The following is an 18,769-nucleotide window of genomic DNA, read 5'->3' as shown; positions in this document are numbered from 1 at the left end:
ATGTTGTCGGGAAATATGACCACCTATTCAAATAATAAGATAGTGCACAAACATTTGATACTGAAGAAGCAATTACGCAACATACACTAGATGTTGTAAGACTCTACAATCAACCATTAGTATGATTGCATGGCGCCAATTTAGTCGTGTCCTGATCCGAACCACCCTGCAATTTGTACGAACATGCTGAATGATCCTCTCCGCAACTTGGTCTGGATGACGAGTTACCAGGCCTGGAGATAGAGTGACTCTTCGGTATAGTAGTGGAATGACAATAGCATTGAATGCGGCTGATACAAGACGTAGACCTGTCTGTGTATCATTGGGCTGTAAAGTGAACGAATCAGTATGGAGGTGTAAGTAAAACATTCTCAAGGCGTTCGCAACTTCCATACCACATTTTGAAAGATAATCTCCTAGATCTCAATACCCCAAGGTTCATCGCTGCGTGGCCCCTGAGGCGCTATAATTTTGTTCGTCTCTGTGCTTGAGATCGGGGATCTGGGTAGTGTCTCGGTTTCAGTGGCTGCTTCCGATGGGCTGGATGGTGCAGCTTCGTCGTCCGTGGTGGATGAACTCGAACTGGCGCCAGAGGATTGTTTCTCCATTGTGGCAAGTCGTTGATACAAATATTCTGGTTGATGATACTGTATTTATGTTTGTGTATGTTTGATGTTGGTGTTGAAGAAGGAAAGTGCGGTCGTATGTGAAGACGCGTTGTTCACAGCAGAGGTCACGTGTCGCACCCACTTCCATAGCTACCTAGGTGCTGGTGGTAGACGCCAGGTCGCAAGTTAAAACCTCTAAATGTTCACGGATATATAATAATTTATTCAGTCTCTTGTGCTGTTAGATTCTGGGAAAGTGCCGTAAACATGGCATCATGGTTGCACGTGATGCCCTCATCCTCTTCTGAACAGCGGCAAGTTAGGCAAGTGCAATACCAACAAGAGTCCAAAATTATCTTCACATGCTTGGAGGTTTCCTTTGGAACATACTCGAGTATGCCAAGTCTTTCCGCATTTCAGAGGGAACGTAGCTCTGTATTAAAGCATATTTCCCTCTAGATGTTCTTTGTCGAGCTTCGAAGGTAGGTGACTGTTCTGAGCGTAGTGTTAGACAGGTGTGTTTGGTAATTCAGGAGGAAGTGACTCTCATCTAGATCGTTTGCTGACGGGACGTGATTGACCTTACTTGTCTCGCACTATGTGAAACAAATGATCCACCGAGTGCTGATCTATGTTGCCACCGCTACGGAGAGAAGGACTATACGACTTAACCAATAAAAACCATTGGCCCCGCCAGGGATTGTTGTTTCGTGATGCATTATTCATTAATCATACGCTAAAGTTGTAGCGTGGCCTGATCCAGGCACAATCTATACTACAAAACAATACAATGGGTAAGGGACATCCAACAAGTCAAAACACACCTACTGCCATGTATGTACAAAAGGCATCTCATATGGGTTTTCACTATACTCACCCTCATCATGCTCATTGAAGTCGTATCCCTCCGCGTTCGGCGGTTCTTGCATATCCGACGTCCACATGCCGTTATTCTGACTTCCTGCCCCCAGCGCTTGCGAGACCTTCAGTTCTTTTTGCCCTTCTTCTCTATCCAGAAGTCCCTTCTCGAGAGTTGTTCGTACGCTGTCATCTGTATCATAAGCTGGCTCACCAAGGCCATTTTCGTTAATCATTAAACCATTGCGTTCACAAAATTCCAGAAAAGCCTTCCAATTGGGGTCCTGGAGCAGTAAATCCTTCTTTCCAATGACAATTAGTCCAAACTTCGCTCTGGTGAGGGCCACATTCATCTTATTCGGCATGCCGATAAGACCCCAACCAAGCTCTTTGTCCTTTTCCACATATTTTTCGCGTGATCGGGTCGTACAGATGATAACAACACCACGTTCGAGGCCCTGGAAAATTTCGGTGGGTCCAATATCGACATCCCAGAAGACACCACCATAATCTTTACCGCGCATGACTTTTCGGAGGTATTGGACCTGTGCCTTGAAAGGACTCATGATGCAAACTTCCTTTGGCCCCACAAGTTCTGATCGAACCAGGCTTGCGGCATACCAGCAAGCAAGTCGAGCTTCACCGGAGTTGAACCAACCACCACCATCTGAGTCCATGTCATCCGGCGATAAGTTGTTATGGAATTGGACAGGCCATTTCTTGCCCTGCCATTGAGACCAAGAAGCGAGACGATCGGTTCCTGGAGCCTCGGCCAGAAGTGTATCATTGTAAAATACTGATGATGGAACGGCGAGGATTGCGGGATGAGATCGGTAGTTGCGAACGAGATTCGCAAAAGCTGGACGAAGCATTGGCAGCATGGATTGGTTGAGTATCGGTGGTGCCTTTCCGGTCTTGGCTCGTGCAACAGGGTGTTCGGCGTACACTGGCCTAGCGAAAAGGCGTGCGAAAAGGGAATTCTTTAAAGGAGAAGATTGCAGAGACAGGTGGGGACCCAGTTGATGATCATCGCCAGCCATTACGAATAAGGGAGTGGATGGTAGCTGGACAGACTCCAAAGGTGGCGCTACAATGAAAAGTGGAATTAAGGCTTCTGGCTCCATGGCTTGCGCCGCTTCATCCATGAGAAGAGCAGTCCAGTGAAGTTTGGTGGAGAATGATTCGGATTCATCTGGGTGGATAGCAGCAACAAGGCCGTGTTCGGCGGCATACAAATCGGAGTTGGTCATTCGCGTGCGTATAAGTAAGGAGGCATCGCGACATGTGGTGACTACAATATTGTACGCCATCAGTTTCTTAAAAGGTGGAAGCGAAGGTGCGTCATTCAAGACAAAGCAATACGGAAGGACAGTGCCAGGTACTTCTGTGAATGCTCGCGACGATCTGTTCAACCTAAACATTTGATTTGGGTCGAAATGAGATGCTAGAAGCCGAACAAGAGTATCTGCTGCAGGATCGGAAGGCGCACAGAAAAGGATATGTGCAACATTGTTGACGTTCTTGACGAGTTGAATTGCAAGCTCCACTAAGGTCTTCGTCTTGCCAGTACCAGGAGGACCAGATATGAGAAACGGCAGGGTCCAATAGTTGTGCGCTCTGACACTCTCAATAGCCTTTTCTTGTTCCCAGTTCAGCTCGCTATCAAAGAGTAGTCGACTAAAAAATAGGTTGTTGAGTGACGTCTGCAATTTAGAATCTACCTCTGTAGGGAAAAGCATTGAACGGATCCAATGATGATTTTGAGGAGAATCTTTAGAGAAAGATGAGATACTGGATTTACTGAATAACCTAGTGGAAACAGTCATAATTTGACGCTCGTTTGTATGCATGACCATCCGCAGAGCTCGTTGTATTGCGGGCAAGACGAGCCATGTTGAGGAAAACCGCTCTTTGGGGACAGGAAATTGAACGTTAAACCTCAGACGATGGACCTTGAAATTGGCATTCCGCTGTTGAGATCGCACCTCTCGAGGCTGAAGACTCGGGCCAGAAAGTCTGACCAACAGTGTCTCATTTTTTCGCTGAATGCTAGAAACTCGACCATTGTAGGATACACCCGTCCATTAAAAGTCAGAATGTTTATCTCTTTGGCGGGTTAATCCGGACGTTTGGGGTATATGAAGATCCTCCTGAATTTGGCGAACGTGGACAACGTCGTCGACTTCAATATACGGACTGTTTTCTTGCAGACCAGGGACCTTGAAAGACACAATCTGTAAGTTTGTCGTATCGCCATAATGGGCATATAGCGCGTAAGAAGCATTTTGACGTTGCTGTGCTTGTAGTTCTGCTCTGATATGATATTCAAAGTAGTGTTCATAGTGTTCTTGCGAGCCGACTGCTGGGTCAAACGAGGGATCCGGAGGCGTAGGCTGGATGGAAGGTGGGAGAAATTGATCAGGAAGCGATCCTTCAATATATCTCCGGAAGTCAAGTTGCTTTACAGGGGGCGTGTCGAAATTAGGCCCGGGTAACTCATTTATGCTGGTGAGAGATTTTGGTATGAACGGGCGAGCGTAGGCGTCCAATTCTGGCGAGGCTCTTCCAGATACAGCAAGGGACTGTTTAGGTGCGGAAGTAATAGCATCTAGGATGAGATCTTAATCTCAGTACCAAGCCTTTGACGGAATAGTAGTAATTATCCATGAATTTCAGACGCGAAAAAAGCCTCAAACTCAAAGTGTCGCTAGAACAAAAATGACTCAACTGGAACCTAGGTACATACTGATTTCCTTCACTGCTTTCACCGAACAAGACCGAGAGCTGGCTCTGGAGCTCTTAGTAGGAGGTTGTACTAAGAGGGAGGCCGGAGTAGAGTTATTCGGCTTTTGCACAGATGGAAGGGCTATAGGGTCCCCAGTCTTCGGGTCAATAAAAACTAAGGCCTTACTAGCTTTGGATGGTCGGAGGAAAGTTGTCTGCGGATGCTGGTCCATGATGGTCTCTGCGTAAGGTACCTCATGATAAGGTTAGGTACCTAGTAGATGGAGTGGAATGTCCGAATGGGCAGAAGTGGAGTGGAGTGGAGTGGAGAGACCTTGTAAATGACGAATATCTGCTGACCAATCGTCTCGCTTAATGTACGCTGGAGCGCATTTATTCTGAACTTGAAGGCATTCTCACTGCAGTTCCAGCGCAGTTTTAGTGTTTGTTCATTTATAGCCTTTATTTATCTCACTGGGTACCCAACCTACCTATCCACCTAAGATACGCCAGTAATTAAAAAGACCCTGCTTCATTTATTCGTACAAACAGAAAATAAGACTTTCTAAATACTGGTATCAAGAACAAAATAGATCGGATTTCTTTTAGATTCTGGACAATAAGGCTTCATTTTGTCTATTATTATTCTATATGGGGTCTCAACTCACAAGGCCCTGCTTTTGCGTGCTATTGTTTGCAGACTATTCATTTTCACAATAAAAGTTCCCCTCAGTCAGATTACGGCCCACCTATTTTCATCTCCAAGGCGATCGGTCTGATAGGTATTCGTTTTCTTCTTATTTAGCTCCAGAACAAAGTCTTCGCCCAGTTCAATCACTGGGTGCATAGTTAACAATGGTAAATACCCAAATTGACGGGAGATACCACTGCTAACCTGGCCAAAGACTGAAAACTTTAAATGCTGGGTGACCGGCTCGGCAGCCCCAGGTTGCAGAACCTGGTTGCTTCACGCCTGATGTCTATTTTAGTTGATGTAGATGTGAAAGATCTTGAGGCTTTCATGCATTTCAGCCATGATCAAGACCCTGCAAATCGATAAGAGGACACTACTGTCACAGAAAAGATACTTTACGCCAAGTTCTCTTTTACTAGAAAAGAAACATTAGATGATTGTGGATACAAAATGCTTCCTAGGCTGAAGCACAAGCTAGAACGTGGAACTGGCTTGCCAAAACCGCCGCTGTGGTGGAAGTACAATATGGAATTCCAAATTAACCCGATGTATTATTTCCAGGGGCTTCAAATCATGGATGTGATTGTAAATGAAAACATACGAGCACATCGACCTGACTTTGAAGCAAAGCCAAAATTCTTCCACCACGAAACGGTTATCCCAGTCGGTACTACCAATTTTAAATAGGCTGCAGAGCCAGTTTTGAGTTGTGGTTGTGATTCTGATTTTCATCCTGGATGGGCTCTAATCAAGGTCCCTCCTATCTTCCAAGTTTGAGACATGCACTTCTTGCCATATATACCTAAATAATTATCCATTTCATCCATATACTACTACTAGCCTGTGAAAATCCACTAGATATGCGTCAAATGATCCCAGGGGCTGTCGGGCGTCATGGCGCTGGGAGGTGTTATGATCTATTATTCATGGACTGCAAGGAAAGTGATATTTTTACCTTTGTGAATGAATTTTGGTGGTGTACTTACGGAGAAAGCATGAAGTTGCAGAGGCGCTGGGGGTGCGTCAAATGAAGATAATAACATGCCCTGTTTGAAGCCGTTGGAGATAGTATCTCAAATGTTTCGCGGGATAAAGTAGATGCGGCAAGTGAATGTATTTTATGCCCACCAACTTTAACAAAGTAAATGTTCTGGTTCGAAGTGAAGTTACCCCCTTTTGTTGTCGTCGTGGTCGTGCATTTATCACTTCGCTTCAATGACTGGGTGTGGGTGTATCTATTTAACATCAACCCTATATATCTAGCGCCTTGGCAGTCACGTCCACACGTCTCCTTTCCCAAGGTCAACATTCATCCAAACTATCAAACCAGAAAGCGCAACAAATACACGCCCCAGGTCCCGAATCCTATAATAATGTTACTCCAATGATCTACGCATCATGTCTGACCTCAGAATTGGCCAGACTGTTGAGCTAGCCGACGGCCGAAGCGCCATAATCCGTTTCGTTGGACAACCTCATTTTGCGGCAGGCGACTGGATCGGAGTTGAGCTCGAAGATGACAGTGGCAAGAACGATGGCAGCATACAAGGAGAACGATATTTCGACTGCGAAATGGGGAGGGGCATGTTTCTACGGCCACCAGCTGTGCGGGTCACTGAGCAGCCAGCTGCTGTGCCGAAGCCTGCCCCTGCCGTCGCGAAGAAGGTGTCAAGACCCAGCACTGTCGCTGGTCGAGGTGCGCTGGGAAGGAGACCGAGCGCTGTACAAGATATAGCAGCTGGTAAAAGGCAAAGCATGAATGCAGCAAGTCCTACTCCTGCAAGTCGGGGCTCTCGTCCTTCTAGTATGCTTCGAGTAGGTTCCCCTGATGAGCAAGAGCTCATACTCTTTTTTTTAACATGATCTAGTCTCCCACAAAGTCTCCCACCAAACAGCTATCCGCTGGAACATCTACGGTTTCAACGCCAAGGACCGGAACTCCCTCAAATGCTCGGGCACCAGCCGCAACAACCACGAAGTCACGGCCCAGCGCCAGCGTGAATCGGACATCTATGGGCCCGCCAGCTATGCCTGCATCAAGGACATCAAGACAATCTCTTTCGGGCGGCCCAGGGGTGGGAAATAGGGCGTCGATGCCTCCCAACAAAATTGCGAGCAATCGAGTATCTCTTGCCCCGAAACCGAAGCTACGCCCCGGAGTGGAGAGAGTCGGTCCAATCGGTAGCCAGCTAAGCGGCGGTCAGGCAAGTGGGGGCAGCGGGCCCAATACTCCGGTCGATGACTCGCCGAATAAGACAGAGAGTTTTGCCCCAAAGGCCATGAGCCCGGTGCTTACTCGCGTTTCTGCTGCGGAACGTCGTCAAGCATCTCCAGCTGCTCCTAGAAGCACGGGTTCCCCTGCGTCTCAAAGAGCTTCTGGTGTAAATACTGCCGCCAACCGTGAGATAGAAGATCTCAAGACGAAGCTTCGTGTAATGGATAAGAAGCGGCAGGAGGATAGGGAGAAGCTGAAAACCATGGACCATGAACAAGCAGAAAAGGAAAAGTTTCAAGCTTTATTCATTAAAGTGCGGGATAAAGTCCTCCCCCAGCAAAATGAAATTACGGACCTTCGAAAGCAACTCAAGGAAGCCGAATCCAAGTTTGAATTCATTGAGACCATGCAGGCAGAGCATGAAGAGGTGCTTGAAATGGCAATGCTCGACCGGGAGATGGCAGAAGAAACAGCGGACGTATTGAAAACGGAGTTGGACGCTCTGAAAGAGAAAGCGGAGATGCTCGAATTAGAGCTTGACTTAGCAAAGGAGGAGAATGCAGAACTTGGCGGCGAAATGAGCCCCGAAGAGAAGACAAACCAGGGTTGGCTGCAAATGGAAAGGAGCAACGAGAGGCTACGGGAGGCTCTCATTCGACTGCGCGATATGACGCAACAGACAGAATCTGAATTGCACGACCAAATCAAAAGCCTAGAGGAAGATGTGCGGGAATACGGTGTCGTGAAGGAGAAATATGAAGCAGTCAAAGAAAAGCTGGCACAATCTGAAGCTGGCATTGAGGATCTACGACAACAGCTTGACAATGCTCTTGGTGCCGAGGACATGATCGAAGAGCTAACTGACAAAAATATGTCAATGAGCGAGCAGATCGAGGAGTTGAAAGTCACTATAGACGATCTCGAGAGCCTGAAGGAGCTAAACGACGAGCTCGAAATCAACCATGTTGAGACGGAGAAGGAAATGCAAGAAGATATCGACTTCAAGGACACTATTATCGGTGAACAGACGCGTCGCGCGGCCCAACAGGATGAGGCATTGGAAGACATGGAATACACATTGTCACGGTTCCGTGAGCTTGTCACAAATTTGCAAAGCGATCTGGAGGATATGAGAGCTTCACACGCAGTGACAGAGACTGAGTCTGAGCAGTTGAATAGCCGATCTCGGGCAATGATGGATTTGAACATGAAGCTTCAGGTCTCGGCGGCGAAGACGCAAGTGAAGACTATTGATCTCGAACTCCGACGACTGGATGCGCAAGAAGCTGCCGAGCATTTGGCCATTGTGCAACTGTTCTTGCCCGAGGCCTTTCATAGCGACAGAGATTCTGTTCTTGCCCTTCTTCGCTTCAAGCGCGTTGGATTCAAGGCGAATCTTCTTCATGGCTTTGTGAAGGAAAGGGTCAACGCCCAGCCACCTCTGGGGCATGAGGATGACATTTTCTTCGCTTGCGACGCTCTCGATAAACTTGCGTGGGTGGCTGCTATGTGCGATCGATTCGTTAATGCTATTAGCCACTGCTCAACTGAGGAGTTTGCAAAATACGAGGGCGCTTTGTACGAGCTAGAACCTGTGGAGAGAGCCCTCAATGGGTGGATTGATGGACTACGACGAGATGAGTTGAAAGAGAGGCAGTGCGCAGATGAGTTGCAACGTACTATTGCATTAATGTCTCATCTGGCCGAAGTGCACATTTCGAGCGGTCTTGCAAGCTATGCCGATGATGTTCATATGCGCACCCTCGTCATGCAGAGTCATCTCGAAAATGCTGCTGCTGCAATGTCAGCCTTAAGAGCTATCGTCCAAGCCGCTATTCCTACCCAGGGTGATGAGGATGAGCATGCTCAACATTTTGCCAGAAAGACGGAGACTGTCATTACATCCACTCGTAGCGCCAAAGTAGTCGTTGGTAAAGCTGTCAGAGCACTTGAAGATCTCAAGACTCGCTCCTTGTCTCTCACTTTTGATACTATCCAGACCTTTGAGCAATGCGAAACCGCCACTCAAGAACTTGCTGGATTTTCACGACAAATTGGACATGACATTTGCACTCTGGTACATGAAGAGGGAAGAACAGATCCATTTACTTACCTTGACATACAGAGCACTGTACATCGAACCACGACCAACTTGTTTGCTTCCAGCGAATCTGACTTGTTTTCTACCTACTCCAACAAGCTCCGTACGCTGACTAGTTCTTTGATGGATCTCGCCGCTTTGACGTCAGATCTTGAAATGACCCAAGAGTTTGAACGTGCTTCCGCCCCATGGGTTCTCAGATCGCAAGAACTCAGATCCTCGAAGACGGTATCTGTGGACGCAGAGGCAGAGATCCATCGTTTGAAGGACGACAACCACGAACGAGCACGGCTGATAGCCATGCGAGATCAAACTCTCGAGGAGTCTTCCGTTAAGATAGAGCTTCTGGAGAGTCGTATGAGAGATGCGACTAAAAAGAATGAACGTATCACCGAGCTGGAGAAAAAGATCGAAGATGCCAAGAAACGAGAGACTGAACTCTCTGAGTCCATTGAAACTCAAAATAAGGACCTTGCTACCCTTGAAGCCGACCGTGAGAAGTGGAAGAAGGTTGCGGAAGATACCAAAGCACTCGGCATCGTAGCCCCCGGCTCCAAAGCCGGCAAAGAACGTGCCGTTGCTACAGCACGAGAAATGGAAGCCCTTAAAACCGAAATTGCTAGTCTCCAAGCTGCAGTCTGCTACCTCCGCGAGGATAATAGACGTGCGCGAGTTACTGGCTCAGATGGTCTCGAATTCCTCGCTGTTCCGTTGACAAAACCGAAATCCACGGAAGAACAGCGCAAAGCTCTTGTCCTTGCAGAAGGCCAAGATGTTCTCAATGAATTGCTTGATCTTACCAGCACTGCCCAGATCTATGACTTCAACAGCATCCCAAAAAATCGCCTTGCCTGGAGACCAGCGAAATCTACGCCGCAGTACCACGTCGCGAAACAGCGGGAAGATTATGAAGCTTGGAGTGGGTGGAAAGATGCAGTGGTTAAGAAAGCAAATGTGCTTGCTGAACGGAATGCTAATCGTGGGGTTGGGATGGAGAAGAGGTCGAAAATCATGGCTGCCAGGGTTGCGCTGAGGCTACCCGACTTGGAGAGCAAGGGTGTGAGTAAGGGCAGGGAAGTTGAGATCGTTGATCCGGATGACTTTGAGGGACTTAGGGGCAGACTTGGGTTTGTCTGATTTTAAGGCGCTTTTGTTCTATACCCTGGAGAGCTGGCTACTGGCTTGGATTGGAACATAGATACACCGGTCTAGGAGGTGACATGAAATGTGGTTGTGTTCAAATGTATATGTTCCAGGCCATAGTCACACTGGCGAATCCTATGTTGATTATGAGGCAAGCTTATGTTTACACATAAAATCTAAACTATTCAAGAAATATGATTTAAATGTCCGAGTGTTTGCAGAGTTTGCAGACTTTAGCAGTGTAACTGCACTTTGAGAATCTTGAACAGCCATCCAACTATATTGCTTTTATTTCCACGTTCTCATTCATAAGGAGACAGTCTACTCTCACCTTGGGACAATTAGCCTTATGACTTAGCGACAGCTTTTTGAAACCTTTTTATGAAGTGAAAGCGCCAGGTTTTCCACCGGAACTTATCAACTTGCATTCACCCACCAAGCTACAAACAGCAATTCACATTCCCTCTGAACAATAAGCTCCACTCTTTATTATATTTTGACGAGGAAAACCTTTCGCGTCAAGTCACGAGCCAACTCTGGACCGAGAACTTGACGATTTCCGCAAGGATGGATTTCTCGATACCTCCAACTGCGATGGGAGGACCGCGGGATTACAAGCGTGATGCGTCAGACTCTGAAAGTGAGGACGAGAAGTTCGTGATCCCGGATGCGAATGGGGCATCACTACGATTGTCACCCCCACCAAAAGCATGGGAAAGACCTAAGGTGAAGGTCAAGGTGGAAACGATGTACGATGGAGCTGCTGCCAACCCGCACCAAGCCATGGCAGCAATGGGCGAGTTTGATGAGTCGAATATCGTTCCGGGGAGACGGCATGGCCGCGTGAAGAAGGAGAATGGAGTGGAGGTGGAGATAAAGGTGAAGGTGGAGGGAGATATAGATTTGGATATGGGTGGTGAGATGAAGGGGCCGAGTGCACCAGCGCGCAAGAGAAAGCCGACAAAGAAGAGCAGATTGAGGAAATTGAACAATAACAGCACAGTATCTCCTGCCGAAAAGGTAGCTGGAGCAGTAATCCAAGCGGTATGTCACATACGTTACCTAATGCGTCCTGTCGACTGATATGTTTTTAGGCACGCATGGCCGAGAAGAAAGCACGCAGAGAACACAGCTTATACAAAGAGGCTTCCCATAGGGCACGAGAGCTGGAAATTGCTGTCGGTAATGGCAGTCTCGAGGGCCTTAGTAAGTCGGCGATTCCGAGGGTTAATAATTTGAAAGGGGATGAGATGACGAAGATGTTTGCTCTTGCGGGTTCGATGTCTCTTGAAGCTAAACTACCCCCGACTGAACCCTCCGTGGTTGAACCATCCGTGATTGAACCCCCCACGAATGAATCATTCACGGCTGAACACTCTGCGGACGAACTCCGACGACAACGAGTCGCCAGAGAACTACAAGTGTTCTTAGCAGAGGGTGGGAAACAGGCTTGGGATGATCGTGTGACCTCTCAATTTCAAGGCGCAGAGAATACCGAGACACCTCCAGCAAAGCGGGGTTTACCATCCAATACCCCCACTGGTCCCAGGCAACCCAATTGGAATTTTTCACATCAAGATTCTATGGAGATGACCGTATGTTTCACAATTCAATTTCTTATTCTATGGTATAGTTCTTTGATGTGTTCTTTAGGCAACAACAAGTAAGGACAGAGCTACAAAACTACTAGACAAAAAGCGCAAAAGATTGATCCGCGAAGAGCAGAAAGCTGCCAAGGGACGCGCGGGTATACCTACAGAAAATGGGGATTTCGAGAGTGATTCGGCCATCAGGGCTAGGGTGACATTGGAATTGGATCTTGCCTTGAGTGGTGCCAAGATTGAATACACGAATAACGGGGAAAAGAAGAGAATGGGCAGATGGCGCAAGGCTTGGTTGTCCAAGGACCCCAGTGTACCTCATCCCGAATTTCATAAGATGCTGGTAAGTGCTCGTCCCTTGATGCCTGAAATCACTGACTGACGGGGCCCAACAGGCGCAGGCGTTGGAACAGGAGATGCGACGAACAGATGGCCGAATTCGCCAGGCGGCAAAAAGAGAACGATGGAGCTGTATCTTCTGCTTTTTCACAGATGGAACTGGGAGAGGAGCATGATGCAAACTGAGCCGATTATCTACGAAGGAGGTTGAAATGTGTACAATGACTTGTATATGATATAACGAGATGCCAAAACCAATATAACTCCTATAGTGCTTTACGGTCGTGTCCACAACAAGAAAATGTATCGCGCGAAGCAGCACCGATTTATACTCGAGTAATGTTCCCAGGTGGCGTGGAACGTTAAGATCGATGAGAATAAGTGCCGTATAATTGGGGCTCTGTTGCAGGGAAGGCCGTAAAAACACTGCAAGAGATAATGGAAGACTCTTTCCTAAGCACGAGTACGTACCTATTTTTAGAACTCGCTTTAAATAGGGGGGTTGATGAGGCGCAATTGCCCGCTAAATCAATTCGGTGCATGCATGTCAGCACGCGACCCCCTGCGACATGTATGTCACTCCAGACAACATTTAAGCCCATCACGTCCTTCTTCCATTCCACCACAAAGCCAACACTACCACCATGTCCTCTACATATTGATAACCCGAATAATGCTCTTCTCTTCTACATCTGTACTTTTTAAACATTATGCGACTTTTACTTTTGACGGCCGCCGCGACGGCTGCGACGGCGGCTTATGTACCAGGAAAGGCATTCGATAGATTCATCACGATATGGCTGGAGAACCAGGTCAGGCACTCTCCCTCCCATAGATAGAATGGCATGTATTGACTTATGCGACAGGACTTTGATAAGGTGGACAAGAATTCCCACTTTGCAGACCTCTCGAAACAAGGCATCCTACTCACCGAATACTACGGCCTCACACATCCCTCGCAACCGAACTACATTGCTTCTGTGGGCGGCGACTACTTTGGCTTGAACCAGGATGGCTTTGTGCAGATCCCACAAAATGTGTCAACGCTGGTCGACTTGTTTGATACGCAAGATATAAGTTGGAAGGGCTATTTTGAAGGGTTACCTGGTCCGGGCTTTATGGGGGAGGGGAGTACGGCTTTTGATGGATCGGGGTGGGACTATGTTCGGAAACACAAGTGAGTATCTGCGGTTATCTTGGATGAGCATTTTTGCTGATCACTGCAGTCCCTTCATCTCGTACGATAGCATCAGCATGAACGGAACCCGGCTGGGGAACCTCCAGAGTTTCAAAGACTTCGAATCCGATGTCGAGGCGAATACTCTTCCTCAATACGCCCACATGTCTCCGGATATGCTGAACGATGGACATAATACGACTTTGGAATATGCTGCGAATTGGACACAGTCTTTTATTACCCCTTTGCTTGCGAACGAGCAATTCATGGAGAAGACGCTAGTCCTCCTCACCTACGACGAGAGCGCTACATACCCGATACCCAACCGCATCGGATCCCTCCTCCTCGGCGGGGCTGTTCCAAAGGAACTACAGGGCACAAACGACAGTACGCTCTACACCCATTACTCCATCCTCTCAACTCTAGAAAACAACTGGGGCCTCCCAAATCTCGGGCGCTACGACGTAGGAGCAAATGTCTTCGACCTCGTAGCTAACAAAACAGGCTACGTAAACCATGCACCGGAGAACATCGCTTCGGTCAACAACTCTCTTTCCTACGCCGGCTTCCTAAACACCGACCTAAAACTCAACAAGCCCATTCCGGCACCCAACCTACAGCTCATCGGCGCAGGTGGGAAAGGCGTAGACGAGACAGTGAAATCAAATTGGGGTGAAGCAGCAGGAGATATGACGCCCTATGATGGCAGCGGCTATCTACATGATGGGGGGAATGGGACGGCGGATCCGAATGCGCCGGTATATAAAGCGCAAGCTCCAGCGGCAGAAGTAACAAGTACACCGAGTTCGACAGGCTCGGCACCGACTGCGACGGCGGGTAAGAAGTCGCGGGCGAATCGGATGGTCACTTTGGACATCAATTGGGCAGGGGTGGGATTTGGTGTCTTTGCTATTGCGGCATTTGTATTTTAAGCGGATTGCGTCGGATTGCATGGGCTGGGATAGCATGGGAGGGGATGATACCAGAGGGATATCGTGCGATTATGTGGTTATATGGAGTCCAAGATTTACGAATAGAATTTTGATGATACGGAAGAACTCTGGAGTCTCAGGTGAGGAAATCAGCCTTGGACACTTATTGCAGCTTCGAGCTAGGGATGGAAGATTTTCTTTAGCATCATTCTCCTTTCTACGAGTGTAGAGAGACAGATGACCACTTCTTGCTTCATACAGCCCTGGAGTCCGGGGAGAAAAGTTGGGCCATCTGCCAGGATAGATTCTTCTGGCAAAACTGCGCCTTAGTGTCCTTGTGCTACTACTCCCAATACAGGGCTGGTTGGGTGAGGAAGATGTCGGGAGTGATGAGATGGTTTATAGGGTGTGGATTCTAGATAGAGGGTTGGTGGCATGGGAGGGTTGCGGTGGATGAATGCAGGAAGTTTCGGGTCGGCTTAGCCTTGAAGATGCACAAGTCCCTTCCGCGTGGCGTCTCATAATCATGAAAGACTTTCAAAGTTGTGAAGATGGGAACCCTCATCCAGCCTTGCTTAAAAAAAGAAGGGATTTTGATACACTTATTGTCTATTACTGTCTTATTAGGATGCTTTCTGGCGTGTTTATTCGGGGCCTGCGCCAAGTTCCTTGTCGTCTATTGTTGCTCTAAGTCTTTGTTGTGTCTTGGTCTGAGTTGCTTGATCTAGTCAATTGCATCGAAGAATCGAAGAGTGAAGTTTGAAATGAGTCATGCGCTTTTTGAATATACCAGGAGTTCTGAGAGCTCAAAGGAGTTTCCCAGGCCCGATACTCAGTCTGCATAGGACCGTCAACTGTTTAGTTCATCCAGTTACCTGTATTGCCTTGTACAGAAACCCATTCCTCGTTTCTTTGAAAACGAAAAAGCCTGAAAGATTATCCACAGCAAATGCAAGTGCGGGGTCACAATCACATGGCACCAGTAGGGATGCCCCCCTCCCCTATGCCTGAGACATTTTGTTTGACCGTTCTCCAAACTTCTCCCTATCCTTTCAGTCGCTAGCTTTTCTTAATCCTTCTCTATGGTCTCACAGTAGCCGCCTATCCGTATCAATATCCAAGCCACAGACCGTGCTTCTTCCCCAGCTTCACCACTGCCATCCTTTGATCGCAGCAACAACACCGGGAATTTGTGTGGAGTTTAACACTAAGTGGTTATGTGCATTCTCCTGCATGATTTATTGTGCATTGAAGCAGGCAGGCGAAAGATGAAAACGGTTCTCTCCAGTTCTTTGCACAGCTGGCTATACATGTACTTTGCAGCATCAGGCAACACCACACTTCGTTTGGAAGATGCAGAAACCCCCTTGGAGTGCCTCTCACTAAATCCCAAAGGCGAACGCCGTTCTTATCCTTAGAATTTGTTAGTCGTTTGGCTTGATGTCTGTTGCGCATTTTTCTGAGAAGGCTCTATAACCCAGAATTGTGATCACCTACGCGTACGCCCTCACTGAACCAACTTCACTTCTGAAAATGCCGGTGCAAATGATGCAGAACTTGGACCACAAGTATACCTGGTTGTTCCAGCCTCCAGTCTCACCTTTGCAGTACGTGCTGTACATCTCGCCATTTTTTTTGGTACCCGTCAGCCTCATTTGATACTGCCATCTTTTGCTGCTTTTGCTCCGTTTGCTCCCCTGGTGCGTGTTTTCTTGGTTTTCGTTCCTTGTTGTAATACCTGATGCTTTCATTTAGTAATTATAAGTATCCTCATCGCCCTCAATAGCTCCAGTCAACCATCAACTCCAACGTTCAAAGCTCTTCCCCCCGCACTCATCATCTGAACCAACAGCATCAAAGCTTTCACACGTCCTTCCGGCTAAATCTTCCCCCTCAAGACCAATCCTCATCACTCTCTTCATTTCTCCATCAGAGTAGTCGAAATGCATTCCTCTGCTTTTACCATCGTCTTGATGTCCGCGCTGGTCGGACTCATCCTTGGTTACCCAACTTTGACGTCCTTTTCGACCAGACGATGGCAGGGAGACTGCCCAGCCCAGACCACATACTATGTCTGCGCTGCCAACGGCTTCAGGGGATGCTCTGAAATTGATGCATGTTCTCTCACCGCCAACCAACTTGCCACAAAGATGGCTGCAGCTCCTGTTCCGCAATGCACGCCAGGCAGTAACAAACTCTATCAACTTTCCATGCACAACATCGACCCCAGCTCACCAGATGCCGCCAGCACCATGAACGTAATCTCCCTCTCCCAAGATAGTGACGGCACGAATGTTCACGAACAGGTCATTGTATTTTCCGGTCTCCCTTCTACCGCCAAGAACTGTGTGCTGATGTGGTCCGTCGGCGCCGGACAAATCTTCTACTTGAACGGCACTGGTCTCACAGACGCTTACGCTCTCATAGGGCCCATGCCGACTTCAATCACTCACAACACGGTGGATCCGATCTTGGGTAATATAATCGGGAACCCGGATTTCACGAATTGGAATACCGCGAACCCGAATGAAGAGGTTCATATCGTTGGGGATGTGACTTGCGGTACTGAGATGGCGTTCAAGTTCGGCATCAGTGGTGGTGCTGAAGGATCGGTTCAGCTGTTGCAGAGTGCCGACACCGGGTTTTATGTCGAGTACGATTGTTAGGTGGAACATCCTGCCGGCTAATGGCTTAGTCTTCGGATGCCTGGGATGATCATGTTGTTATGTCTGTTATCTTTTGGTTTTAATTTGATTTTGTTTGCGATAATAGAATGGAGTGGACATGTTTTAGACTTTAGTTCACATGAGTTGGTACACAGAATAGACAGTATAGTTATCGCTGAAAACTTGCAGTTGAACATGTGTTTTCGTCGAAAAGTGTGCTGTCTGCGGCTGATTTGGAGGCTTCGTCTTCCTTGGATGTCTCTGCATACATGATTTTGGTACTACGAATGGAAGTAGACAAGGCATGTGGCTGAAATTGTTAGATTCATAGACATCAAATCCACCTCTTAATATTGGTTTGAGCAACGCGGCAACGAGCAAAGACCTGCCCTAGTTTTCACAATTGATTCTGGACATAATCGCAACCCGAGTCTAGGCCGAGCGGTTATTCTTCAAAATCGCAGCATATGATCTTCCAATGAATTGAACTTTTCTTCAGCCCCATAATCCATCAATATGAGTACTCCGCCTGTGCAAAGCCCTCGGCTTCTTTCCATGAGACCCATACTACATTTTATTGCAGCCTAAGTGCGGAATAACCAAAAGAGCAGGGGCAGATGTATAGCCATTGGGATTTATTCTATAGTTCGTTTCATCCACGCATATGGTTATGGTCGGCTGGTGCGCCCTCTCCAATCACTGATCCATCAACATCAGACGTCTCGCTCCAAGCCTCGAACTTTGGTGGCAATGGAATCACCGTCTCTCCTGTCTCTTTTGAAGGGCCTCTTTCCGAAATTTCCACCCACATCTCAACGCTAATTTTCTCGCGAGTTTGCCACTCCAAAAGCTTGCTATGATCTTTGCATTTTTTGTTTATCGAAAAGTCCGGAAAGGGAAATTTCTGGGTCGCCATCCACTTGTGCGTTATCATATCAGTGCTGAAATCGCAAGTCAAAGTTTGCAGAAGGATGTGGAGGCAGTGCGAAAGGTGGGCTTGATGGTAAGGCTGTAGCGCTATCTTGGAAGTGGCGTTTGAAGGACATTTTGTCTGAGTTGGGAAGTATTCCTCCCGGTAAGCGTATCTGCGGAGTGCATTCAAACAATGAAGGGCGTGTTGGCCGTCTGGCTGGGCCAGGTGTGCATCATCTCCATGTCCCCACGACGGCGGTACTTTTACTGTTTCCTTTGGGTCTTTATCCAGCTTCGCAACCTCCTCGCCAGTGATGATGACCACTCCGATGTCTGTAAGTGTTTTCCATGCATCGTCTACTTCGGGTGATGGGTCTTGGCGAAATAATATGTCATCCTCGTTAAATAAGGCGCCTTGAACAACTTTGGAGATGAATGGAATCTTTATTCGGTCAAACAATGGGGCTTTGGAAGTATTAGTAGAAAATAGAAGCGGGGATCATTAGACGTTTTGACTTGCAGTAGTAAGACATCTGCTTAAGTGAGCTAGTTGGCCGATTCGATGAGTTATAAAACAAGGCCAAAGATAGAAGGAAGAGCAAAATGTTAATAGTTATGGCAGTTCTAGTTTTCCATGTTCCACTTTGGAGAGATTGTTTATACGAGCTATTCTAAACATGTTGTCAATATGTTTATGAGGTCTGGTCGAATAACATACTGTTTCAAAACTCTCTTCCAGTGTTTCCTCTTTCGGCACCGCTGAGTACGCTCCTAGGTTTGACGACTCAATATCTTTCAT

At 47.5% G+C, this 18,769-nt stretch overlaps 4 protein-coding genes across 4 annotated transcripts; 2 read left to right on the top strand and 2 right to left on the bottom strand.

Moving 5' to 3' along the window:
- Positions 1-1,432: 1,432 nt before the first annotated feature.
- Positions 1,433-4,423, bottom strand: MOV10 (putative helicase; the record flags this gene model as incomplete). The annotated part of the gene is made up of 3 exons (XM_031152892.1): positions 1,433-3,508; positions 3,632-4,074; positions 4,213-4,423. 3 exons carry the CDS (start codon positions 4,421-4,423, stop codon positions 1,433-1,435), a joined length of 2,730 nt encoding a protein of 909 aa, XP_031002890.1.
- A 1,859-nt stretch (positions 4,424-6,282) lies between these two features.
- ro-3 (Dynactin,150 kDa isoform) lies at positions 6,283-10,337 on the top strand (the record flags this gene model as incomplete). The annotated part of the gene is made up of 2 exons (XM_031152891.1): positions 6,283-6,699; positions 6,753-10,337. The coding sequence occupies 2 exons, from the start codon at positions 6,283-6,285 to the stop codon at positions 10,335-10,337; spliced, it is 4,002 nt and encodes a 1,333-aa protein (XP_031002889.1).
- A 2,656-nt stretch (positions 10,338-12,993) lies between these two features.
- LHYA1_G007967 (putative acid phosphatase) lies at positions 12,994-14,392 on the top strand (the record flags this gene model as incomplete). The annotated part of the gene is made up of 3 exons (XM_031152890.1): positions 12,994-13,095; positions 13,150-13,460; positions 13,510-14,392. The coding sequence occupies 3 exons, from the start codon at positions 12,994-12,996 to the stop codon at positions 14,390-14,392; spliced, it is 1,296 nt and encodes a 431-aa protein (XP_031002892.1).
- Positions 14,393-17,710: 3,318 nt separating this feature from the next.
- On the bottom strand, positions 17,711-18,769 carry LHYA1_G007966 (uncharacterized protein; the record flags this gene model as incomplete). The annotated part of the gene is made up of 2 exons (XM_031152889.1): positions 17,711-18,412; positions 18,689-18,769. The coding sequence occupies 2 exons, from the start codon at positions 18,767-18,769 to the stop codon at positions 17,711-17,713; spliced, it is 783 nt and encodes a 260-aa protein (XP_031002891.1).

This window comes from Lachnellula hyalina (genome assembly GCF_007821495.1).
Source record: "Lachnellula hyalina strain CBS 185.66 chromosome Unknown contig00146, whole genome shotgun sequence".
Taxonomy (NCBI): Eukaryota; Fungi; Ascomycota; class Leotiomycetes; order Helotiales; family Lachnaceae; genus Lachnellula; species Lachnellula hyalina.
This window is presented reverse-complemented; position numbering and strand designations above follow the sequence as displayed.